The sequence below is a fragment of the Myxocyprinus asiaticus genome, chromosome 18 (genome assembly GCF_019703515.2).
Source record: "Myxocyprinus asiaticus isolate MX2 ecotype Aquarium Trade chromosome 18, UBuf_Myxa_2, whole genome shotgun sequence".
In the NCBI taxonomy this organism is placed as follows: domain Eukaryota; kingdom Metazoa; phylum Chordata; class Actinopteri; order Cypriniformes; family Catostomidae; genus Myxocyprinus; species Myxocyprinus asiaticus.
In genome coordinates, this window is record NC_059361.1 from 38919229 (window position 1) to 38946068 (window position 26840).

General features: G+C 39.3%; 1 protein-coding gene across 1 annotated transcript in view; it reads right to left on the reverse strand.

Annotated features, from left to right (window-relative positions):
- The window catches only part of LOC127456454 (ventricular zone-expressed PH domain-containing protein), a 177259-nt gene that overhangs the window by 6506 nt on the left and 143913 nt on the right, over window positions 1–26840 (reverse strand). Inside the window, exons 11-12 of the mRNA XM_051724969.1 lie at window positions 22265–22382; window positions 9608–9744 (exon numbers count right to left, since the gene is read on the reverse strand). Coding sequence (XP_051580929.1) covers window positions 9608–9744; window positions 22265–22382 — 255 coding nt within the window. The remainder of the gene's footprint in view (window positions 1–9607; window positions 9745–22264; window positions 22383–26840) is intronic.

Sequence of the window (26840 nt, forward strand, 5' to 3'; positions counted from 1 at the left end):
CCTTTTCTCAACATCTGTCACTCTTGTGACCAACTCAGAGAACTTTGCTTCAGTCGCCGTAATCGATCGACGTATTACAGCAAGATCCTCCAAGTCAGCGACAACCTTCGTCAGCATCACCGAGATGTTGGACAGTTGACGCTGGATTTCTTCTCCCGACGTGCTTTCCAAATCGAGCCCCCGGCTCGCAGGCCCGTCAGAGGCCTCAGCTTGAACACGTAAGTGTCTTTTAATATCTCCAGAGTATGAGGATTTTGACTTCTTTGCCATGTTTGCCTCAAAGAGCAAATATGTAACTGGGTGTATTGAATCTCACCGGTTATAACAAAAATAATTAAAAAACTAGCAAAGTGCACAGAGCTCGTGATTCACACGTCTGCTTCTCGCATGGCGTCACCCCACCTGTTCTCGGCTTATTTAAACATTCTGTCAATGTAAGTCTTTGGGACTTTTCTGCTGTGCGAATACCAGAAGGCCGATCAGTTAGAAAAGATATAACACACTAATTCAGAACAGTGTGAAGGCCTTGTTGAGGTGAGAATCCCATAGATTTATGATTACTGAGGGACCTGATGATATCTATGGTATATACCATACACCTAGTTTCCATCCACTTTTCGCACTGTTTTGTTATCGTCAGAGTGAAAATGCGTAAAACGATGTTTGCGAAATTTGCCGTCTTCTGCCTGTTTCCATTCAAATGGCCTTTTATCGATAAAAATGGTGTGCATGATGATGCTTAAAAAAACACTTTGTCGCCTGACAAAACAGAAAATGTGTGTATATCACTAATTGTGTACCTTTCGCCTCGCAGATGTCCCTAATTTTTTTTTTTTCCCAAAGTCTTTGCAAAATGGGGAGATTATTGAGACACTTCATTGAAATTACCCAGCTTACTGTCATTTTAATTTCACAAATAAATGCAATCAGAAGATGAGGAATTGCAATCAAAATGGAGCAGTTGCACTTCTGATAGGACTGTAATATTGGTCCTGATGTTGCGCCTATCGCAGGTTGCCACCGGTTCCGACCCGAATGCGAATCGCCATGGCCCTGTTCAAGCTGGCAACCTGCACCAAGTAGTGGGGGAAACTTTCAGTCTTAGTATAAGGACCATCCATCGATGTGTATATGCTGTGGGCACAGCAATTAAAGAAAATTGGATGCTGTGTAATATCAGGGTTTACATATATGATACATTCCTGTATTCAATAGGCTATTTTGAACAATCATCTAATCTAAATCATTGCCATAATAACTACATTATATCCCACATATTTGTCCAGCAACTTTTAACGACCAACTGAATTTGATTGTCATCTCAAATTAATTTTAGCATCATAATGCAATTTACATTTTCTGAAGAAGCTCAGCAAATGCGATCCGAGGTAAAGAGGGTTAGATTTAAAATATTTAAAAGTTTTTAAATGTTCAAAAGCTCGTTTTCTGAAAGTGAACTCCGCATTGGGCAAATAGTTCTGATAGTTTATAGTCTTGAAAAAAATGTAGAACATTCTGAGAATGTCATTCAGCCGTCTACAGAACAGGGTAAGGCTAATTTAAGTTTGTGTAAAGAAAAGCAATTATATAGGCCAAATAATGTTATTTTTTCCTTCGGTAAATTTTTTAAATGTATTTATTTATTTTATTTAATGTTTATTCGTTTGGTAATTTATTTAATACCGGGAATTTTGCCGGCATTTTTTCAAAAGTAGGCTAAACAATAATTTTATAGAATTGGGCTATATGTTAGTGTTCCAAGAAAGCACACTGAAGCTTTTCTCTTAGTATTGTGTATTTATTATGAATGTTATAAACATTTTTTAATTATTTCTTTGTGCACAGAAATGATATGTTTTTTGTATTGTTGGCTAATTCCATGACTGCCATCTATTATTTTGAATGGTGTGGAAAAGCAACTTTAATAAATAAACAGATGGCAACTGCGATTAACTTAATCACAAACAGTGGCCATTCATTTGTTCTCCTTGCACTTGTCGATGACAGGTGCATGATACGAGATATTTGTGTTGGCACTCTTGACGCAAATGTGTTTGTAGCATCGGATCTGTGCAGGTATGCCGTTAAGATCAATCCATTACAGTGCAAGTAATGCTTCATGTACAATAAATTGGCTTTCGTCATGATTAACACAGGCTAACAATTTGGGTAAATTCTGTCATGTGACACTACATTTTTACATTAATGCCATTTTTCTCGACAAAAAGTGATTCCAAACCAGTTTTTGTGAGTCATTTGAAGTATCGACATAGAGTTTATGCGCTAGAATTAAAAGGAAAAATATTATGTCAACACTTGTGAAATTTTTGCGATAATTTGTGTTTCCATCAGCTATATTGGTAAACTTTTTGATGCGCTACACCTTTTGTCACAAAAAAAAAAAAAAAAACCTTGGATGGAAACTTAGTTATAGAGTCTTCAGGGTAGGCTCTCTTAAAGGATAGAATGAAAAATTCTCTCAGCATTTGCCATCTTGTATGACTTTTTTCTTCTGTGGAACACAATCGAAGATATGATGTGAATATATCCATACAATGCAAGTCAGTGGGTTCCTACACTTTTAAACTCTAAAAAGGACATAAAGGCACCATAAATGTAATCCATCTGACTCAAGTGGTTTAATCCATGTCTTCTATATGATTGGTGGTTGTAGCTCTAAAGCTCTAGGAGGAGTTAGAGTTCGAAATTTAAGTCTCAGAAGAAGTCTACATAGTAGATCAGTATGTTGGCTTTGTCGAGCCAACATAATTATCTTTCACCCTAATGTGTATGAAAGGGAAACAATACTGCAAATTTTTACACAAACTACAGTTGTTAAAAGAAGATAAAAAGATCCCTATTTTACTTTGTATTTTTATTCATATGCACATTCTGCGATTTTGTACTCAAATACTAATATTTATATTGTAAGCATTATATATCTTGCTTTATTATATTTGTTTAACGTGTGAATGTTTTGTATGTACATTTAGTCTTTTTATAATAAACATTTTTATAATGGTACTGTACTTTTTATCAGCTGCAATGAAGATGCATGAATACAGCAATGTCGGGGGTGGAATGACGTCAGGAAGAGTCGATTTCGACTCAACTAATGGCCTCGACAAGTCAACTTTTAAAAATTAGTAGTCATGCAACCCCTTATGTTTACTGTATCGACACCTGTGCCAATGTGCAAATTCATTTTCACAATACACTGATTTATGAGATGAGAAAAATAGAAAAAAAAAAATTTAAACCAGGAACTGTGACAAGAGGCCAAACTGTTCTCAAAATCATACAGAAGAGTCTGTGTAATTCTTGATAATATAAAGGCTCTGTCAAGACTTTTTAAAATGAAATGAATGTAATGCATCACTTTTCCTATTTAAAGCTGCACTACATAACATTTGTGCTCTCAAGCGACATCTGTGCTTGAAACTTAAAATTGCAAGCAATTTGCGGAAGAATACATTGTACATACAAGTGGTATTAGGGAGGCCAGCAGGGGGTGCTCACCTTGCGGTCTGTGTGGGTCCTAATGCCCCAGTATAGTGACAGGGACACTATACTGTAAAAAAGCATTGTCTTTCGGATGAGATGTTAAACTGAGGTCCTGACTCTCTGTGGTCATTAAAAATCCCAGGGCACTTCTCATAAAGAGTAGTGGTATAACCCTGGTGCCCTGGCCAAATTCCCCCCACTGGCCCCTATCTATCATGGCCTCCTAATAATCTCCATCTCTGAATTGGCTACATCACTCTACTCTCCTCTCCACCAATAGCTAGTGTGTGGTGGACGTTCTGGTGCACTATGGCTGCTGTCGAATCATCAAGGTGGATGCTGCACATTGGTGGTGGTTGAGGAGATTCCCCCTATACTATGTAAAGTGCTTTGAGTGCCTAGAAAAGTGCTATATAAATGTAAGGAATTAATTATTATTACGTCAGTCGTGTGTCGGCACTGCTCTTCTGGCAGATGAATCTCCCAATTTGAGCTTACCTTGACATCGCCTGTGTGTGATCATGACTGGAACCGGAGTCATAACGTGCTATTTTCATGTTGATATTATGTTATATGATTAAACATTTGAAACTGAAATATTACTTGCTTTAAGGAAGATAAACAACACTCTTATTTACATATTTAAATGAATTTTACACTTAATTGCTTTTCTGACACTACACTCAAAGCACTTTTAAATAGAGAAGAGGGGACTCTCCTCAGCCACCACCAGTATATCTTAATATGATTATTCAAGTGTTTTTATCAACTATTAATGTTTGAATTATACTACAATTTTCAATTTAAGAGGTTAAACTCGTGACATGGCTGATACGTTTATACTATAATATATTTTTATACTATGTCCAGCCTCAGTTACTACAAAAGAATGTCTAAGCAATGCACACAATAACACCATAACCTAAAAATATAAAACGAGGATTCAATAATGATGTGGATAAAATATCATTTCTTAAATGTAAAAATGATATGCTTCAATATGCAATATAACAATTACAAGAAGTCCATTTCAGAAGTCATCCATATTAAACATGTCACAGTAACTTCACCAGACAACGTTCAGTAGATACATTGCGATCGGTTAACACATGAGTAATGTTCAATTCATACAATCATGACAAGCAATATAAGCTTCAACATCCCTACCAGAAAACATATCCCAGCATTATAGCCGGATAACAGATAAACATCCATCCAGAATGCAACAATGCTGTCCTGAACTGTGTGAGTGTTACTGAACTGAACAGCGTAGTTAGTTTCTACAGCCGGAACATGAGACAGCCGGTACTTTTTTCCTGTGTTTACGGACATGACGTAATGATGCAAATATGAACATCATAAGCCAACAATTTTGCACCAAATCGAACCCGACAGCTCAAAATACAAATTATTTTTATAGACTTACCGAAATGAATCGGGGTAAGGTAAGGACATTGTTTTGAACATTGATTGTTTATGTACTTAATAATGGCAATTTGTTCATTTTTAACCAAAAAATCTTACATAGTGCAGCTTTAAGAATTACAATGAATCAAGATCTAATGTGCTTAAAACTTTAATTAATTAATTAATTTTTACAAATGAGCTTTCGCTGGCTTCCTGTCAGAATACTGTGGTGACTAACTGATTTCAGCTTTGTAGTCAGTGTTTGTATATCACAGTTTTGATTTTGAATTCTCTTTTGCACAACCTTGAATACAGATGCAAGTTATATAGTTTTATGGTCTTTTCTTTGTTTAAACATAACAGAGGGCTTCAAAACATGTAACTTTTAATTTTATCCAGTTTATGTGATTCCTTTAAGGGAAAGCTCTGGTTTACCTCAACATGCGGTTTCCTGTTGTTTTATTAACAATTACATCAGGAGCATTGGAACAATTGGAAAAGAGGCACAGAGGCAACTAAACGATATATATACATATATATAAATATGTGTACACACACATACACACAGGGTTGGGGAGTAAAGGAATACATGTAACAGGATTACGTATTTAAAATACAAAATATAAGTAACTGTATTCCACTACAGTTACAATGTAAATCATTGGTAATTAGAATACAGTTACATTCAAATAGTATTTTGATTACTGAAGAGATTACATTCCATTTTATTGTCATTTGTTTCATTTAATATTTAGCCCTTTCAGATGGAAAACATTTATAAATATAAATGATGTGATCCAAACTGCATTTGAACAGCGGTGATACACTTTCTTATGATGTGTTGCATTCATACGAGCAGACAGAGAATTACGTTTGAAGTAAGTTTGGAGCAGAAGAAATAGAAATAAATCTTGTGTAAATTGTCAGCTTTACGCTAAGCTAAAATGCTATTTCTAGCCGTTTTACATGCACGTTACCAGACATGATCATATTTTTTTTATCAAGAAAATTCACGTTGGATCATAATTTCTTTTTTTCTAGTAAGATCTTTGATATTAGGACAAAAATCATATTCCTGATAATAATTTTTTTATTGTTTTCCTGTAAAAATATCTAAAAATCCTTAAAACAAGATCAATTTGATTTATCTTGTTTTAGAAACAACACTGCATAAGATATTTAGGTTTTTCAGAGAATGTATTTTTAACATGTGTATTTTGTCTTACTGTACTGGCAGAGTTTTTATAGTCAAAACAAGTGAACAAATCTACCAGTGCTGAAGAAGTAATCCAAAGTATTTAGAATACGTTACTGACCTTGAGTAATCTAATGGAATACATTACAAATGACATTTTACAGCATGTACAGTGCATCCGGAAAGTATTCACAGCGCTTCACTTTTTCCACATTTTGTTATGTTACAGCCTTATTCCAAAATGGATTAAATTCATTATTTTCCTCAAAATTCTACAAACAATACCCCATAATGACAACGTGAAAGAAGTTTGTTTGAAATCTTTGCAAATTTATTAAAAATAAAAAACGAAAAAAAATCACATGTACATAAGTATTCACAGCCTTTGCCATGACACTCAAAATTGAGCTCAGGTGCATCCTGTTTCCACTGATCATCCTTGAGATGTTTCTACAACTTGATTGGAGTCCACCTGTGGTAAATTCAGTTGATTGGACATGATTTGGAAAGGCACACATCTGTCTATATAAGGTCCTGCAGTTAACAGTGCATGTCAGAGCACAAACCAAGCCATGAAGTCCAAGGAATTGTCTGTAGACCTCCGAGACAGGATTGTATCGAGGCACAGATCTGGGGAAGGGTACAGAAAAATTTCTGCAGAATTGAAGGTCCCAATGAGCACAGTGGCCTCCATCATCCGTAAATGGAAGAAGCTTGGAACCACCAGGACTCTTCCTAGAGCTGGCCGCCCGGCCAAACTGAGCGATCGGGGGAGAAGGGCCTTAGTCAGGGAGGTGACCAAGAACCCGATGGTCACTCTGACAGAGCTCCAGCATTTCTCTGTGGAGAGAGGAGAACCTTCTAGAAGAATAACCGTCTCTGCAGCACTCCACCAATCAGGCCTGTATGGTAGAGTGGCCAGACGGAAGCCACTCCTCAGTAAAAGGCACATGACAGCCCACCTGGAGTTTGCCAAAAGGCACCTGAAGGACTCTCAGACCATGAGAAACAAAGATTGAACTCTTTGGCCTGAATGGCAAGCGTCATGTCTGGAGGAAACCAGGCACCGCTCATCACCTGGCCAATACCATCCCTACAGTGAAGCATGGTGGTGGCAGCATCATGCTGTGGGGATGTTTTTCAGCGGCAGGAACTGGGAGACTAGTCAGGATCGAGGGAAAGATGAATGCAGCAATGTACAGAGACATCCTTGATGAAAACCTACTCCAGAGCGCGCTGGACCTCAGACTGGGGCGAAGGTTCATCTTCCAACAGGACAATGACCCTAAGCACACAGCCAAGATAACAAAGGAGTGGCTATGGGACAACTCTGTGAATGTCCTTGAGTGGCCCAGCCAGATCTCAGACTTGAACCAGATTGAACATCTCTGGAGAGATCTGAAAATGGCTGTGCACCGACACTCCCCATCCAACCTGATGGAGCTTGAGAGGTCCTGCAAAGAAGACTGGGAGAAACTGCCCAAAAAAAGGTGTGCCAAGCTTGTAGCATCATACTCAAAAAGACTTGAGGCTGTAACTGGTGCCAAAGGTGCTTCAACAAAGTATTGAGCAAAGGCTGTGAATACTTATGTATGTGTTTTTTTTTTATTTTTTATAAATTTGCAAAGATTTCAAACAAACTTCTTTCACGTTGTCATTATGGGGTATTGTTTGTAGAATTTGTAGAACAAAATGTGGAACAATGAATACTTTCCGGATGCACTGTAATCTGTAGTGGAATACGTTTCAAAAGTAAACCTCCCAACCCTGTATATATATATATATATATATATATATATATATATATATATATATGCACACACACACATCAAAAGTAAAAAAAAAAAAAAGCTTTGGTCATTATAGAGGACCTTTCCCATCCTCTACACTGTCACTTTCATTTATTACCATCAGGAAGGCGTTTTAGGCAACCACAGGCTATAAAGAATCTATAAGATGTAATTTGTGCCAAAAGCTGTTAAATGCATAGCTGTATATGTGTGTATATATGTGTGTGGGAATGTGAAAATGCCTGCAAAATGAATACTTTTAAATGATCACAGTTGTTATGTCATGTGCGTCAGCGTGTGTGTGTCACTATGAGACGAGAGCGTGAGGGTGCTGTTCAACTGAAACTGAAATAAATTTAGGATATTATAGACATTGTTTGTCATTCTTATCTGATGTACTTAACCAGTGTCTTTGTTTTATTTTGTTATTTTGTTGTGGTAGACTGTACAGCTCTTTTAAATAACTTAAATAATTTGGTGAAGTGATATGGAACCGTTATGTGGTCAAGACCTGGAACTACTTCATAGCCGTTGGTATACTGAAAAATAATTGCACACATTAGAATGTTCGTCAACCAATCAGAATCAAACAAACCAAAGTTTATGTCTTTGTTCAGTGATGATCTTCTCCTCTAACGTAGCTCTTAAATCTCATCTGGAGCTAGGCCAGTATTAATTACTGTCAGAGTTGGGAGGGTTACTTTTGAAATGTATTCCACTACAGATTACAGAATACATGCTGTAAAATGTAATTTGTAATGTATTCCATTAGATTACTCAAGGTCAGTAACATATTCTGAATAATTTGGATTACTTCTTCAGCACTGGTAGATTTTTTCACTTGTTTTGACTATAAAAACTCTGCCAGTACAGTAAGACAAAATACACATGTTAAAAATACATTCTCTGAAAAACCTAAATATCTTATGCAGTGTTGTTTCTAAAACAAGATCAATCAAATTGATCTTGTTTTATGGATTTTTAGATATTTTTACAGGAAAACAATACAAAAATTATCATCAAGAATACGATTTTTGATAAAAAATAAATAAAATATGATCGTGCCTGGTAACGTGCATGTAAAATGGCTAGAAATAGCATTTTAGCTTAGCGTAAAGCTGACAATTTACACAAGGTTTATTTCTATTTCTTCTGCTCCAAACTTACTTCAAACTTACTTCTCTGTCTGCTCGTATGAATGTAACACATCATAAGAAAGTGTATCACCGCTGTTCAAATGCACTTTGGATCACATCATTTATATGTATAAATGTTTCCATCTGAAAGGATTAAATATTAAATGAAACAAATGACAATAAAATGCAAAGTAATCTGTTCAGTAATCAAAATACTTTTTGAATGTAACTGTATTCTAATTACCAATGATTTAAACTGTAACTGTAGTGGAATACAGTTACTTATATTTTGTATTTTAAATACGTATTCCCATTACATGTATTTCGTTACTCCCCAATCCTGATTACCGTACACTTTTGTTATATGGAGAAGAGCAAAATGGACATTCTGCCTCATTTTGTGTTTCACAGTAAAAAGAAAACAATATGGCATTGGAACAACATAGTGAGTTAATGAAAACAACATTTTCATTTTTGGTTGAACTCTTCTTTTAAGAGATGCTTTTGGAGGAGTATGTTCAGCTGTATATACAGTAAATGATACATGTTTGATATCCTGTGAATGTGACACCTACTGATTTTCCTCTTCGGAAGAGAAGCTGATTGCCGGCTAGGGTGAAGTAACGTGTTTTCCACCGTTTGATGAACTTCCAGCGCACCTGCTTCTCCTTCAGCTTCCCCTCAATGAGTGGCTGACCATCCTGATTAACAACTGAGAGGAAAGAGTCAAATGGAGATGGTTATTAAGAGTTAAATTAGAGTCTCCCTTGCAACATCAGAACCTTGAATATTTTGACACTTAAGACACACTTAAAAATGAATAAATGTCATTGCAATAAATAACAGAATATTAAAGCAAGTGCCAATTATTTTAAAGAAACATCTCACAAGAAGTTTATTCGGTTTTAAATGAAAAACAAAAAACAATAGATATACTGTTCAAAATGAAGATGAAAAGTTTTTGGACACTTTCTAGTTGTCGGGTGTTTTTGGAACATGTTTATATTTAATGCGCTGAACTCCACCTGCAGTTACTCTGCTAGGACACCTGCCTGAACTTGAGGGGAACTCACTTCATACATCCACTTCAAAAATCACTTTGACCCTAGCTAGTTAAAAGTAATTAATAAGTTAAAAATGTCTAAGAAGACTGATGTTAGTTCTGAGAAAACCTCAGAATTTGTTTGCAGATGCCACTTGGTTTGATATTTGTCATTGAATGCACAGATGTTCATACATTAAGTGTGGCTTAAGTGTCCAAATACTTTGATGCCACAGTATGATATATGATACAATATACAAATTCAAGAATATATGTATGGGTATGGACATCTTTTGGAATTACTTTTAATTGAAAACAAAGAAATAAAAGAGTAAATGAACCCTAGGGTCAGACATGCGGTCCACTTAAATAGTTTAGCCATAGCTCTCTAATCTCAATTGTATTTGCATTTCTAAACAACCACGTCAAATGCACTGCATCACAATTTGGTCACGAGATGTGAAAGTCAAAATGATCTTGATGTTTGATTTCAAAATTATTGTGACACGAGAAAGGCGTTTGAGAGCAATTGCAGAGGGGAAGATTTTAAAGTGAAAAAATTACATTTTGGTCTGTGCCTTAAACATGGATATCATATGGCATCAGAAGCCTTAGAATATAGCACAAAGGTCATATTGACTACTTTCATGATGCTTTTTCATCTTCTTCAGAGCTTGACAGCCCATGGTCACCATTTGCTTTCAATGCATTGAAAAGAGCTGTGTGAACATTCTTTGAAACAACTCCTGAAACATCATACAGCTTTGGAATGACATGAGGGTCAATAAATGATGACAGAATATTATTTTTGGGTGAACTATCCCTTAACACTACCCAAAAAAAATAGAGTGATTTTGACTCAAAGAGGCCACCTCTTCCTGACCAACACCTTCCTGAGCTACCTGGACAGACGGAATTACAACTTACGTTCTCTCGTTAGATAAACAAAAGAGCACTGATCAGTGTTTATCACTACGTCTGTTCAGATGTTCTGAATACTGTGTCTCCTGCCTGTGTTTACTAGCTCTGTGTGAACTACACAAAGCATTTTACTGATCTCTCTCATGGGGCTATTTCTGTTAAACAGGAAGCAGGGTTATAGCCCTTCCAGGATGGTACAAAGCAGCCTATTGTTTGAATTTTCTTTTTTTCAGCAAGAAAAGCAGATGAGAATCTATAAGGCTTTGATAGCCCACTTAAGTCTTGATCTCCAACTGGCAGATGTTGCCCCAGGGTCCATTACAAAACAATGGAGCACTGATTAACACTGGGGCAAAAATGACTGGTCTTGACCTGGCCTCGATTTCCTGGAAAAGGGAAAGGGCATGAGCAACATCATTTGTTTATTGGGTTAAATGAAGTTAGTATAATCATTTAATTCTACAAAATCAAACACCTGTACACAAGCAGACCAGTTTGGTAACTATGGACAACCAAACATTTTGTCAAATTATCAAATGAGTAAACAAACAAACAAACAAATATTAAAGAAAGAGCTTTGGAGGAGATAAAGAAGGGATGGAACATACTGGTTGTTTCAACCCAAACATTTATGCACATGTCTAAGAAACAGTGTTGGCAATGGCAGATAATTGAATTAGTGTGTGTTTATCCCACAAGCAACATAATAATTCTCTATTATGAAATCCAAACCTCTTCTTTTTTCATTTTTATGTTCTCTACCTCCTTCATTCTCTCTGCCTTTCTCGGTCTGATAAAACCAAAGAACTTATATAAATTGTGTGTGTGTTAAAGGGGGAGAAGGGCAAAACAAATATGATGTATGTTGTGTTGAGAGTGTATGTTCTCTGAATTCCACATAATTAAAAGCATCTGTGCTGCATGACGTTTTCCCTATAAATAATTTCTGTACTCTATTTATATTATTGTCCATACAATACCGTACTTGATAATTATTTTGGCTGTTTGTGGTCATGGAATTAAGTCAAGTCATTTTTATTTGTATAGCGCTTTTCACAACACACATAATTTCAAAGCAGCTTTACAGGAAATCATGCATTAACAAAAAAATGAAACTGTAATATCTATAATATCTTAGAGTGATCATTGCGTAGCTTGATTAAATATGATTTTAAATTGTGTATAAAAATTAAATAATAATTGTATTTAGAACCCCTGTGAGCAAGCTGAAGGCGACTATGGCAACAATACAGCTGCAGGTAGTGCTAAAAGCAGAGCCAAAACCGATAAAGTTTGGTCTTTGGGAATTTTAGTCTTTCTGAAATTAGAAATTGCACCAATTTCCATATTATCCATCATAAATAGTATGTTATTAGAATTATTGCCTCTGAAATCATAATATGTCTAAAATAGTATGCCAAAGGTTCCTGGATGTTAAACTGTTTATATTGTGTGTATACATGCATGCTTATTCTTTAAATGTTTCCCACAACCAGGGTCAGAAATTAAGGGGGGCTCGGGGCAAAAATGACACTTTTTTAATTGTAACATCTGATTTAGTTCTTAATTTTATATTACAGTCATAGTTATACTGTATGCATTTTTGCATTAAACATGAGTTTGTGGAGTACATTTTTTAGGGTAAGATGTAATAAATTCTCATTCTTGAGAATTTGTATCAATAAATTATTAAACTTAAGTATTTTACATAAATGGATGAGACACCATTAGTTATAAATGGTTAGAAAAAAATGCCCCCATAAAGGTAAAAAATGCCCCTAAAAATTTTGTCAGGGACAAATATTGCCCAATGATATGAGAGTTAATTTCTTATACAGCACATAACCCATTGCACAATGGAAGAGGAGTTGATGTTTTGTTTTCAACTTTTTCAGATGAACAAGCCAAAGCTATTAACATTTACACATTTGGCAGATGCTTTTAACCAAAGTGACTTACAGTGCATTCATGCAATACATTTGATCAGTTTGTGTTCTCTGGGAATCAAACCCATGATCTTGACTTTGCTAGTGCCCTGGTCTACCAGTTAAGCTACAGCAACCCCTAAATCTGAAAACAAAACTTTAGTTATAATGATTTTTTTTAAGGTAATGAATTTGGTTTGATGCTTAAACTTACAAGGGAATGCACCCAGTACATGACTAAAAGGTTTGTGGTGTCAAGATTCAATATTCCCATGCAAATAGAAAAAAAGGTAATGAGCATAAACTTGACAGAGAATGTTACCAACTCCATTATTTACATTTATGCATTTGGCAGACACTTTTATACAAAGGAACTTACAGTGCATTCAAGCGATACATTTTATCTGAACGTACACTTCCTGGGAATCAAACCTAGGGCTGCACATTTCTAGTCACCGTGGGGAAGGTCAGTATTTATTTTTCCGACAGATAATGCATGTTATAGATTATTCTCTGGGCACTAGCCAGCGTTCTGCTTTACTGTTGATTTAGAGTAACTAAAGGAAGAAGCTCCAACAGTTCAATAGTTTCCAACAACCCCTGCTGAGAATGTACTTTACTGGATTAACTTCTTCAACAGACTTTACTGGATAGGGTCTCAAAAGTTTCAGCAAAGATGGAATACATCCAACTCCATGTTGAAAGGAGAATGCAGGATTCGTTCAGGAGAGTATTTGGGGCTTAAAGAAGTAGAAACGTCACTAGATATGCTTTAGCAAAACTAAATATTTAAAAAGGTTTTAAATGAGATGAGATCAAAATAATTTTATTTATTATTTATTATATTTTCCATGAGCTAATAAAGTCTCTGGTCTCTGAAGTCACAGTTTCCAAGCAATAAGTGACACACAACAAGTGCACAATGACACAATGCATAATTGTTTTTTTTTTTTTTTTTTTTTTCTCCACAAAGTTAAGCCAGCAGATGTCAAAGTGAAAGGCCAGAGCATGTACCCTGGTGCGGAGAATGATAAAAAAATTAATAAAGCGCCGAGTAAAACTAGATGTTATTTATATTTAAAGAGAATTTCTACTAATAATAGGCAAATACTTCTCAGCTTAGTAGGCTCAGCAATTTAAAAAAGAAACTATAAGATGACTGTGGTCCATTCAAACAATTCAGTGACAATTAGAAACAATCTAAATGTGTATGCCTGCATCTTACTTTTAGACATTTTTAAATATTATAACAGGTAAAATAAATAATAAATATATTAATACATACAGGGCCAGAATAAAACTTTAAAAACGTCCTGGTTACTTGCGTAACCTCCGTTCCCTGATGTAGGGAACGAGACGTTGTGTCAATGTAGTGACACTAGGGGTCACTCTTGGGAGCCCGAAACACCTCTGGTCTTTGATAAAAGGCCAATGAAAATTGGCGAGTGGTATTTGCATGCCACTCCCCTGGACATATGGGTATAAAAGGAGCTGGTATGAAACCACTCATTCAGGTTTTGTGCTAAGGAGCCGAGACAAGGTCCCGGCCATTTCAGCGGGTAGTTCAGCATTGCGGCAGGAGGGACACAACATCTCGTTCCCTCCATCAGGGAATGGAGGTAACGCAAGTAACCAGGACGTTCCCTATCTGTCACTCACTCGACGTTGTGTCGATGTAGTGAAACTAGGGGTCCCTATACAAAATGCCTCAACTGGCTGAACTGTGTTACATGAACTGGCGGTGTGTGACGGGCAGACCACTGTTTGCCTCGTAGCCAGCACACCAGGCCGACACGTAACCTCCCCCAACATAGTTATAAGTGTCGAACGGCCCTTTGGGGACAAGTCGACTACCCAAAAGATAGAGACAGGCTAACCCAGTCGTGGCCTCTTTTCCCCTTCTTTTTTTCCACTCCCTTGCCGACCATGTGGAGAGTCTCATGGTAGATCCTACCCAACAGGGGAGGAGTTGCTACAAACATGGAGACTGTGGCAGAGGGGGCTCTGCCCAAGGAAGACGCAGTTTGCCAACAGGGAAACGAATTAGCGGAAGATATACATCGCATGGGGTTACCTTACAGGGAACCGCCACATGCGGAGCACCTACCCCAGAACAGGGCTCTTAGCACGTGTACTGGGCTGGCAGTGAGTCTCTCCGAAAACTCGACTACCACAGGGCTCGGAGGAAGTCAACCAGGGAACATAGTTTGTGAACACTACTGGGAATTAATGGCGCACGTCTTCAGCTCAGAGGTGGTGAAAGGCGCTATGTGCAAGCGATACACCCGGCCGGCTATCCCGGGATTATCTGCTTTTATTGCGTGCCACTACCTGGGATGAAACCGGTTCCACCCGGAGGTTGTAGAACCTTGCAAAGGTGTTGGGTCTTGCCCAGCCTGCTGCTTTGCAAATGTCTGTTAGAGAGGCACCACTGGCCAGGGCCCAGGAGGCCGCTACACCCCTGGTAGAATAGGCTCGTAGCCCTACCGGGGGCGGCACTTCCTGGGCATGATATACCATAGCTATGGCGTCAATGAGCCAGTGGGCGATCCTCTGCTTGGAGACAGCGCTTCCTTTCCGCTGTGCACCAAAGCAGACAAAGAGCTGCTCAGAGATCCTAAAGCTCTGCGTGCGATCCAAATGGATGCGTAAAGCACGCACCGGACACAGTAACGACAGGGCTGGGTCTGCCTCCTCCTGGGGCAGCGCTCGCAGGTTCACCACCTGGTCCCTAAAAGGGGTCGTGGGAACCTTGGGCACATAGCCCGGTCGGGGTCTCAGGATCACATGAGAGTAGCCCGGACCGAACTCCAGGCACGTTTCGCTGACAGAGAACGGTTGCAGGTCTCCTACCCTCTTGATGGAAGTGAGCGCAGTCAGGAGGACAGTCTTCAAGGAGAGTGCCTTAAGCTCAGCTGACTGCAAAGGCTCAAAGGGGGCTCTATGTAAACCCTGAAGAACTACAGAGAGGTCCCATGAGGGAACGAGGCGCGGTCTGGAGGGATTCAGCCTCCTGGCGCCTCTCAGGAACCTGATGATCAGGTCGTGCTTCCCTAAGGACTTACCGTCCACTGTGTCGTGGTGTGCTGCTATAGCACACATAAGGTGGAAGGGGACACCTGCCCTTCCAACCTCTCCTGCAAGAAGGAAAGCACCGATCTGACTGCGCATCTCTGGGGGTCTTCCTGTTGGGAAGAGCACCACTTAGCGAACAGACGCCACTTAAAGGCATACAGGCACCTCGTAGAGGGGGCCCTAGCCTGAGTGATTGTGTCTACCACTGCGGGTGGTAGACCGCTTAGGTCTTCCACGTTCCATCCAGGGGCCAGACATGGAGATTCCAGAGGTCTGGTCACAGGTGCCAGATGGTGCCCTGTCCCTGAGAAAGAAGGTCTTTCTTCAGGGGAATTTGCCGGGGGGGGGGGGTCCTGTCACGAGGAGCGTGAGGTCTGAGAACCACATCTGGGTGGGCCAGTAGGGTGCTACCGTGACGACCTGCTCCCCATCCTCCCTGAACTTGCACAGAGTCTGTGCAAGTAGGCTCACTGGGGGAAACACATATTTGCGTAGGCCAGGAGGCCAGCTGTGTGCCAGCGCGTCTGTGCCGAGGGGTGCCTCGGTCAGGGTGTACCAGAGCGGGAAGTGGGAGGATTCTTGGGAAGTGAACAGGTCTACCTGTGCCTGTCCGAATCGACTCCAAATCAGCTTGACCACCTGAGGGTGGAGTCTCCACTCTCCCCTGAGGGTAACCTGCCGTGACAACGCGTCCACTGTAGTGTTGAGGTTGCCCGGGATGTGAGTGGTTCGCAGCGACTTGAGGTGCTGCTGACTCCAGAGGAGACGGCGGGCGAGTTGTGACATACAACGAGAGTGCAGACCGCCTTGGCGGTTGACATGTTACCGTTGCCGTGTTGTCTGTCCGAACTAACACGTGCTTGTCCTGGATCAATGGCCGGAACTTCCGCAGGGCGAGTTGCCAACAACTCGAGGCAGTTGATGTGCCAATGCAGTTGCGGGCCCGTCCATAAACCGGCGGCTGCATGCCCCTTGCAAACAGCACCCCAGTCCGTTTTGGAGGCGTCTGTCATGACCACGATGCACCTGGAGACCTGCTCTAGGGGAGCACCTGCCCATAGAAACGAGAGGTCGGTCCAAGGGCTGAAAAGACTGCGACAGACTGGCGTGATGACCACGCGATGTGTCCCGCGGCGCCATGCCCATCTCGGGACTCGAGTCTGAAGCCAGTGCTGAAGCAGTCTCATATGCATCAACCCGAGCGGGGTGGCCACCGCTGAGGATGCCAGATGCCCCAGGAGCCTCTGAAAGAGTTTCAGTGGAACCGCTGTTTACCGACTGTGCACGCTCGTTCGTGAGGCGCGCTGTCAAAGAGACTGAGTCCAACTCCAAACCGAGGAAAGAGATGCTCTGAACCGGGAGGAGCTTGCTCTTTTCCCAGCTGACCCGAAGCCCTAACCAGTGAGGAGCGAGAGCACCAAGTCCCTATGTGCACACAACATGTCCCGAGAGTGAGCTAGGATTAGCCAATCGTCGAGATAGTTGAGAATGTGAATGCCCACTTCCCTTAACAGGGCAAGGGCTGCCTCTGCGACCTTTGTGAAGATGCAAGGGGACAAGGACAGGCCGAAAGGGAGGACCTTGTACTGATATGCCTGACCCTCAAATGCAAACCACAGGAAGGGTCTGTGTCGAGGTAGAATCTAGACGTGAAAGTACGCGTCCTTCAGATCTACTGCCGCAAACCAATCTTGATGCCGGACGCTTGCCGGAATGCATTTTTGCGTCAGCATCTTGAACGGGAGTCTGTGTAAATCCCGGTTCAGTACTCGCAGGTCCAAGATTGGCCGCAACCCACTGCCTTTTTTCGGTACGATGAAGTAGGGGCTGTAAAACCCCTTCTTCATCTCGGCCGGAGGGACAGGTTCTATCGCACCCTTCCGTAGGAGGGTAGCGATCTCCGCGCGCAAGGTAGCAGCGTTTTCGTCCTTCACCAAGGTGAAGTGGATAGCACTGAACCTGGGCAGACGCCTGGCGAACTGAATCGTGTAGCCGAGTCGGACGGTCCGGACCAGCCATCGCGATGGATTGGAAAGCGCAAGCCACGCATCCAAGTTCCACGCAAGGGGGACCAAAGGGACAACGTCGTCGGACGTACCAGCAGGTGGGTCTCGCAGTGGGGCGGAGCTCGAGATGCCACGCCATGTCGTGGCCGTGCTGAGTCTAGGGACATCGAAGTACTTACCTGGCTCCTTGTGACCACCCCCGGAACAGCCTGGGATGGGGGAGGAAGAGGCCTGTCACATTGCGGGCGGACGTGTGCCACAGCTGATATGTCATACACGTATGTCCGGGGGAGTGGCATGCAAATACCACTTGCCAATTTTCATTGGCCTTTTATCAAAGACCAGAGGTGTTTCGGGCTCCCAAGAGTGACCCCTAGTGTCACTACATCGACACAACGTTGAGTGAGTGACAGATAGGGAACCCTATTTTTTTTTTTTTTATTATTATTTATATATTATATTTTATTATAAACCAGATTTTTGAAGCAGAGAAGAAAGGCAGAAAATCCCCAAATCCAGGTGTGCAAAGCTTGTTGCAACATACCCAAAAAGACTTGAGGCTATAATCGCTGCCAAAGGTGCTTCAACTAAGTACTGAGTTAAGGGTCTGAATACGTATGTCAATGTGATATTTCATTTTTGTATTTGAAATAAAATTGCAAAGTTAACAAAAATCTTTTTTTTTTTTGCTTTGTCATTATGGGGTATGGAGTGTAGATTGATGTGAAAAAAATAAAATAATTTAAAGCATTTTAGCACAAGGCTACAACATAACAAAATGTGAAAACAATGAAGGGGTCTGAATTCTTTCTGAATGCACTGAATGTATAGTTATAATAATTTATGAGAAAATCACATTCTGGGTGGACCCAGTCTTTGACATATACTGCAGTCAGCTAACTTGATGACTGTTAAAAGGAAGACTGCTTCATACTGGTCGTTACTGAAGTAAAGGCGTGCCATTACGTGTCCCCTTGTTCAAATCTGTCATTCATTTCTGAGCCAAAAACAACGAGGTAGATCACTCTCAAACTGTGTATCATATGTACTTCACATAAGACTTCTGTCACACCACAACACTGCCAAAGCAGGTTATACCTGTCCAAGCTTTGATTATCCCTTCAAAAATCTTTATTTCTGAAATCATTCACCACGCTCTATTAAAATTCATTACAACTCTCTGCTAATGGAAACTGTGCCACACACCAAAAATGGAGACCGGGGCAGAATACGTGCTACTAATGCTTGTTTAATGAGCAGCACTCTTTATTAAGGTTTCAATGACTCTTTTATTTTAACCTCGGTTGCTGGTTGGTACAATGTACAAACATTTCTGGTCTCATTAAAGTGTCTCTTCATTGCCTAAACATGATTTCATTCAAAGGTTGCCATCAATATTTAATGTACCATATCAATCCAATGCTCACCACCAAAAGAAGCAGTGAACTATTTTTAAATCCAACTCTGCGTGAGTAAAAATAGCAGAGCTGGATTTAAAAGTAGAAAAACATGAAGATTAACAGCTCCTCAATATTTATGCTTTTTGTTTCTAGTAAAAGAAAGCCCCAAAGCCTTACAGGCTTTGCACAGTTACACAGCACAGTTCTGTCTATATCATATACAGTATATACATTTTGGATATATTAGTGCTGTCAGTCGATAAAAATGTGTAATCGCTATTAATCGCATAATGTTTTGTAATTAATTGTGATTAATCAGATTTTTTTAAGTACTGAAATTTGACACTTTATTATTTGGTCTGTCATCAATTTCAAAAACTTTTTTTTTTTTTTTTATTACATTTTAGTTTTATAATGAACTAAATTAATATGGTGGCACAATTATATTTTTGTCTACAAAACTAATTTCAAACATTTAAGCATATGCCTTCAGATCAAAAGATTTTTAAAGTCATAAGAAACATTTCAGTCAAGTGTTTCAAAAATTTTGACCGGTAGTGTATGTATATATATATATAGTTGTTTCAAAGCAGAAGATACAGTACCACTGCTATTAACTGCGGTTAACAACTCCCTAGTGGGGCACCATATTACCCTAGGGAGACACCAGAAACTCCACCGGCTGGCCATACTCACACGTTATACATTATTCAAGGACAAGATACCAGTCGCGGAACACAAACGATCACCTTGCGCTTACACCACTTCTCGCACAACCCCAACCCACCCGTCCGACGGTCACAGAGCTCTACGTGGTGCATCAATTTGGCCAGCGCCGTCCCTGAGTAGGCAGTAAGAGCCAAGCAGTAGGAGACAATGTTACAGTGAAGCGTGAGACTTTACTGTGGTAAAATCACAGTAACACAGTCTCAAGTGTCTTGTTTCTATAATAAATGGTGGTAACAGCGCTATAAAATACACCAATATTCAATAAATAGTTATACTTATTAACAATAATCAGAATAAACAATTCTAACGCCAAGTAATATAGTTAATTAGCCTAACTGTAGGCTGTTAATTGTTGCCAACATATTAGCTTGGTGCATTGATGAAGAATATGCAGTCACAGGTGCAGGTTTTACTGTGTTTATTGTTTATCAGAATATATCCAATAAAAAATATTTGTTTTACAACAACAACACTTTATCTCCATTTTATCCCCATTTATTCCTTTGACGTTTTAAAATGGAAAGTAAATATTTTTATTCGGCAAAATTCCCTGATATCCCTGTTCCATATTTCCATGCATGGTTTTAAGGTCATATATCAGTCTGATAGCAAATGTTACCGATAAGCAATGGCAAATCCTTATAGGGAATATCTGCACTCTTACAGTAATGTGAGTGGTTTGATTTCTACTAACATATGTCTATGGTTTGGTAAACCTCCACTGGTTTCAAGTAACACAATTGGCATTACACATAAATGATTATCCACTTAGAAGACATTTTTTAAACCCCACTGTGCAAACTGCCCCTACAGCAATGAAAAAGCTCTGTTAAGCACATGGAAATTATGGCATGTTTTAAAAAATCTATGCTGAAGCGTACCATAGAAAAAAATATTAAAAGGACTTTTTTTTTATTTTGAAAGTGTTTCAATGATCTATAAATGATCTCAGATGAAACAGACAAGTTCCATGTGCACTAATTTACAATATGCCTCATTGTTGTTGGTTGAATATTCAAGCCAGAGGCAAGAAACTTCTCAATAGTATCTAATTGCTTCTTGTGGAAACACCCAACCAAAAAGCACGTGTATGCCTGGAGAAGATGCAAAACCAAATAACAGCAATTACAGATGCACTTGAATGGGATCAGAAAACTGAATCGAACAGGAAACCAGGGGCTCATTGACTGAGCGAGAAACATCCTAATTCTGGACTGACGTAAATTATCTACAGCAGTGAAAGGAACTACCTCTTCCTTTAGTTCTTGTTTCTTTCTCCACCTTATGAGAAGCAGATTTCATTCATTTGGTGTACTGTTTTGTAGTAATGAGTTCAGAGGGCTCAAGATGTACAGGACATCTGGAGTCCTGATGTGCTTCGTCAAAATCATGTAACTTCAAGTCATTAGCTTTAGTGAAGGATCAAATATAAAGGCCTCTCTCTCTTTATGAATTTATTTTGAGTCTCCTAAACAAACAAGGATTGTTCCCTAATACATGAACCAATACAAAAAGTAACACACTAATTGAACATCCTATGACTGTGCAACTTGTTAAAACCTAAAAGAGAACAAGAAATGACCATGTACACACTGCAGTAAAATAGAGTTGTCACTCATCCTCAGAGTATTTTATACTGTTCCGTACAAAAAATAGTTATTTACAGGGGAGCCAAACACATTCTAACAAAAAACATTCAATCAGAATTTACAGAATTCAACCGAATTTACTTTACATCCACGTAGTGTGTACAGAACCAGACTGGGCTGCATTTCCCAAAAGCATCGCAAGCTTAAGTTGATTGTAGAGACCATTGAAGCCAATAAGTAAGTTCTAACAATACTCCTCCAGAATATTATTTTGGTACAAAAGAAATTACTAATATCAAACAGGTTAAACTGTTGCCATCCATGTTTCTTGTTAACAGCTGTGAGATGCCAAAACTTGCAATGGTTATCACTTTGTCATACATGGCAACGAGAGTGACTCCTGTATTCTGAATGCACACAGAACATGCCAACAAAGGAGACAGATCTGCGCTCATTCAGGGGATGTTATGGGGACTTTTAATGCGGTTTTCATTCCCAAAACTTTGCAGTGTGCATGTGGCAATAAAGTAGCAATGCTCATTTACCTGTGGCCTTCTCCGGGTTACTGCACATGAAACAGAGCCATCTTCCCTCCTCTTCACTGTAGCTGAACAGATCAAAAAAACGAACCTCCTCCAGATGGACCTGCAAAGTGTCTACATCCTGTGAGCACAAACAGAGAGAGAGAGCAATCAAGCCAACAGATGAAGCTATTTAACAACACTGGAGATTACACAAATAAGAAAGAGTTCTTAACAACCAGTTCTGGCTATTGCCACACAGCTCTGTTCCAAACCCTAGTACACTGCGTAAGTAGACTGCCTTTTAAATCATCATAGGTATACTCCCAATCTGAAAGCTGTTCCAAACAGTAGGCAAAAGTATGATAACATGTACGATACCTGGTTTTAGCCAAATCAGCCAGCATGGCATTTATCCTTCATAGAGAATGCAATAACAAAATACACTGCAACATGTTCAGTAAAAATAATGATAAAAAAATAATTCAAGACAGTTGATCTTGATATTTTTTTATAAATTATAAATATCCTCTTACTATAGTATATAATACTATTTCACCTAATAGTTATGTGTGCTTTGTATTTTGTGATTATAGATTAGAGAGGGAGTCTGTATTGTGTTGGGATGGTCATTCCACCATCGAGGTACAGTGAAGCTGAAAGTCTTGATGCCAGGGGAGCAGTAAACAACATGCTAGTTTTGAGAGATCGGTAGGAGGCTTGTCATTAGTTCAAAAGCTTTTCAAAACTACTGGTTCTTAAGATAAATGGAGGAAATCAAAGAGTCTCTATAATCTTAAACAAGGACAGCCTCTTGAAGAATCTTCAGATCCATCCAGCTATCCATACTTAAACTCTTTGCCTGAAGTATTTGTGTAAACCCGAAACAAACTTTGTGTAAAGGCTGAAACAACTGCACACTGACAATAATTCTATACATATTAGAGAGTCAGCAACACAGCTAGACACCAATTAAAAATGAGAGTTGACATTTAAATGTGCTAATAGGCTAGAACTTTAAATGGATGTGAAGGTGTGTGGCCTATTGTGAGTGCAATTTGCCAAGATGAAGAAGAGCCATGATATTTGGAAATGATCTGTTTTAATATATATCAAAGCCAATGGAGTGACTATTATTCTCGGTTGAGCTGTTTTGGAAAAGGATGATCACAAACATCACACTGAAGACTTGGGAGAAAAGCATGGATTCTTTTGAGTGTCTTTCCAAGAAATAACAATCACTGGCTCATCCATTGCCCCCACCCTCAAGAGGCCTGATTCTGTTTGCTACATTACATGTAGTTTCACCTCAAGCAAATAAAGCCAAGTCATCAGTCATTCCAACCTTCTCAGTACTTAGGCTCAGAAAAGTGAATGCTAATGGTTTTTACCATCTGACAGAGCATTAAAAGCAGACAACACTGTAAAGCTGCCTTTCCCAGACAATAAAAAACACCCAATTTTTCTTTGACTGTAAAGAGATGAAATTGCATTAAGGCATCTATTTCAAATTTCAGCTGAATGGTCATTTCTGTAAATACACTAATGCCCCCCAAAACTTGCATTAGAAATGGAAGTGTAGTGGTAGTTCTGTCAGGAAGATTCATAGTAGCATTACACAATTCAATTCAGGCATCTCATCCAATCAAAATCCAGCATCTGCTTTATAAGCTCTGCAGCTGTCTTTCATTATGTGCATTGATTTCACCCCCCATTCACCCCTTCACCACCAGTTTAGGTACCATCCTGCTGTAGGGGTAAGTTCCTCTCTCCTGCTGTCATCGTCTTCCAGCAGGATCTTGCAGTTCAAGCGAGTATCTAAGTGCTGAACTGTAGGACAGGGCTTACCATCCCCATATCATGATTATTCTCATTTATTCTGAGTCTTTCTGGTTGAACTACATGATACAAGCTGTTCAGACACGAGCGATATTCATGAAAACATCTCCTTTTGTATTCCACATAAGAAAGTCATACAGGTTGAGTAAATTATGACAGAATTTTCATTTTTGGTTTTAAGTTTTGAGGGAGTTGGGTAAACCTGTGCTGTGTGAATGTAACCGCACTGGACAACTAGCCGTCTGTCTTGTCATACACACTGCACACACACTGCTTGTCACATTTTATTTTTGCATTTTTTCATGTGGGGATACTAATGACTCACAGAAAAGGAGACTGTAGGTTAAACATTTTTTGAAACCCTAGTGACTTGTCATGAAGACCTGATTCAGTCTCTTAGTCACTTATCACTGGAATCAGATGTGGAAGTAGAGGGACAAGAGGATTTGCTAGATGAGTCATTATTACCACCTCCTCCACCTCCAGAGGAAGAAGATGAAAGTCTGATGATTACGGCCAAGAGTAAATAAAATCGAAAGTAAAGTTGATGAACTAGCGAATACATGTGATGTTTGTCTTAAAGACATGGAAGACCATGTGCAGCATGTGTTAAAGAAACAGAGTAGAAAGATGTCTGCTATGGAAAATCAGGTGTGAGAGCTGTTAAAACAGCAGCAGGGCCAAGAATGACACCAACAACAATTAGAAGATACTCTACTCCCCAAGGTTAAAAAAGAATGTCAGCAGGTGAGAGAAGCTTTAGAGAAGAGTCTGCAAGAATTTGGTGCAAGCAATAATGGACTTCTTGAAACGAAGGGATGATCAATTAAAGTCCTTGATCCAGTCCTCATCCAGTGCCACACCTACTCCTACGTTTGATCACACCCCAGCTACAGATAGTTGCTCTTATCCAGTACATTTCAAAGCACCAATCAAGTTGAAATTCCCTAAATTTGGTAGCATAGACGGAGAAGATCATATTACATACCTGGAGAAATGTGAGGAATATCTTGCTGTTCAACCCTTGGGTTGACCCTTGGCTACCATCTGTATTAACACACACTGCTAAAGATTGGTGGATTACTGAAAAGAAATGTGTGAAAACCTGGACTCAATTCAAAACAGTCTTTTTACAGTCTTTCCTGCCAGATGATCATGAAGGGGAGGCAGAGAGGAGAATTTGAGAACGCAAGCAAGGAGTACATGAGAGAATTTGCACCTTTGCATAACAGTACAGAGCTCTGTTTGACACAGAAACCACCCATGTCAGAATGAGAGATTCTGTTTGTGACTGAAACCATGCATGTCAGAACAAGTTATTCTTCAGGCCACACTAAGAAATTGTAACCCACGGATATTAAGTATATTACGAGGGACATTGACAACTGTGGATGAGTTGGGGTTAAAATTGTGGAAAATTACATCAGTGAGGAAAGAGCCTTCTGGCGACAGTGGTAGGCAGAGCAAGCTCCAAAACCTAGTGGATCAAACAGAGCATGTGAGCAGAGCGAGCACGGAGTATTGAGCGGAACGTTGATAATTTCACCTGAGCGGAGATCGCCTTTTTGAAGATTCCGCTCTGCTCGCACGCTCAACCCAGAATGCGCTTTGTGATATGCTGGTTTGGGAATCTGCTAAATAAGCAATAGGTCTGAGGTTATGGAGCTCTAACGTTGTTTTAGTGAAGTCGCAAACCTTATAACCTCAATAAATGCAAAGTATTAATCAAAGCTAAGAACGAGGAAATCGAAAGGGAGTGTGGAGAGACCGTGAGAATTAGCAAATATTCCTTTTGGAGTCCTACATGTCACATTGCCAGAGAGCACAAGGATGTGCTACGCGATGTAGTGCAGCAAAAGGTAAGCTAGTAGGCTACACTACTATTAGATAATAAATTAATAGATAAGTAATGTATCTTGTTGTTTTGCCATCATGTTAGTGCGGCTGCCAGCTAGATGCAGGCCCGGTTCTGCAGGGTTGCGAACGTTATAGCACTCTCAATTGAATATGTAAGCTTAATAATACTGTAAATTGGCAAAGCATTTTGCCTTGAATCCTGGCTTACACACACAAAACCAATAAACATGAATGATCTTGCAGATCAGTGTGTCCTAATTTGCAGACGGAGCATTCTGCTTTCATGCCTCTATTGTACAATTGATCATTTGATTGGTAAAGATTTCCGCTCTCGCATAGAGAATTTCATTGCAGAATGATCTCACTTAATCGACCAGCTTTCGATTTCTGCTTCGGGATAAAGTGGCACATAACTGCTGGTCAGTTTCCCAAAGCCAAATCCACACCTTAACGAGAAGTGAAACGTAAAAAAAGATTCTAGATTAGTGGTTGCAGATAACATCTTTGACATCGCTTGCTGCATTTATACGCAGAGAAACAAAGCTATAAGTAATTGTACAATCTTAAACGGCAGTGTAATTTGTGAATTAAATAATTTGTATTTGTTTTAGGATCATTAAACATGATTTCATCTAATATATATATCTAATATATGTATATATTTTATTTGTTAAATCCATGGTTAAACCTTGCTGTACATATAAAGAGACACAAGACATGATTTTTGATGCATATAAAATCCAGGTTCACTTTATAATGCTTTAAAAATATCAAGGAAAAACAAAGGGGGCACATGGTATCTACTAATATAACAATTATTATATAAATAACCACAGTCCTTTAGATTGCATATGATTCGTACATATAAAATTGTAGGGAATATTAATAAAGCAACAACACTGAA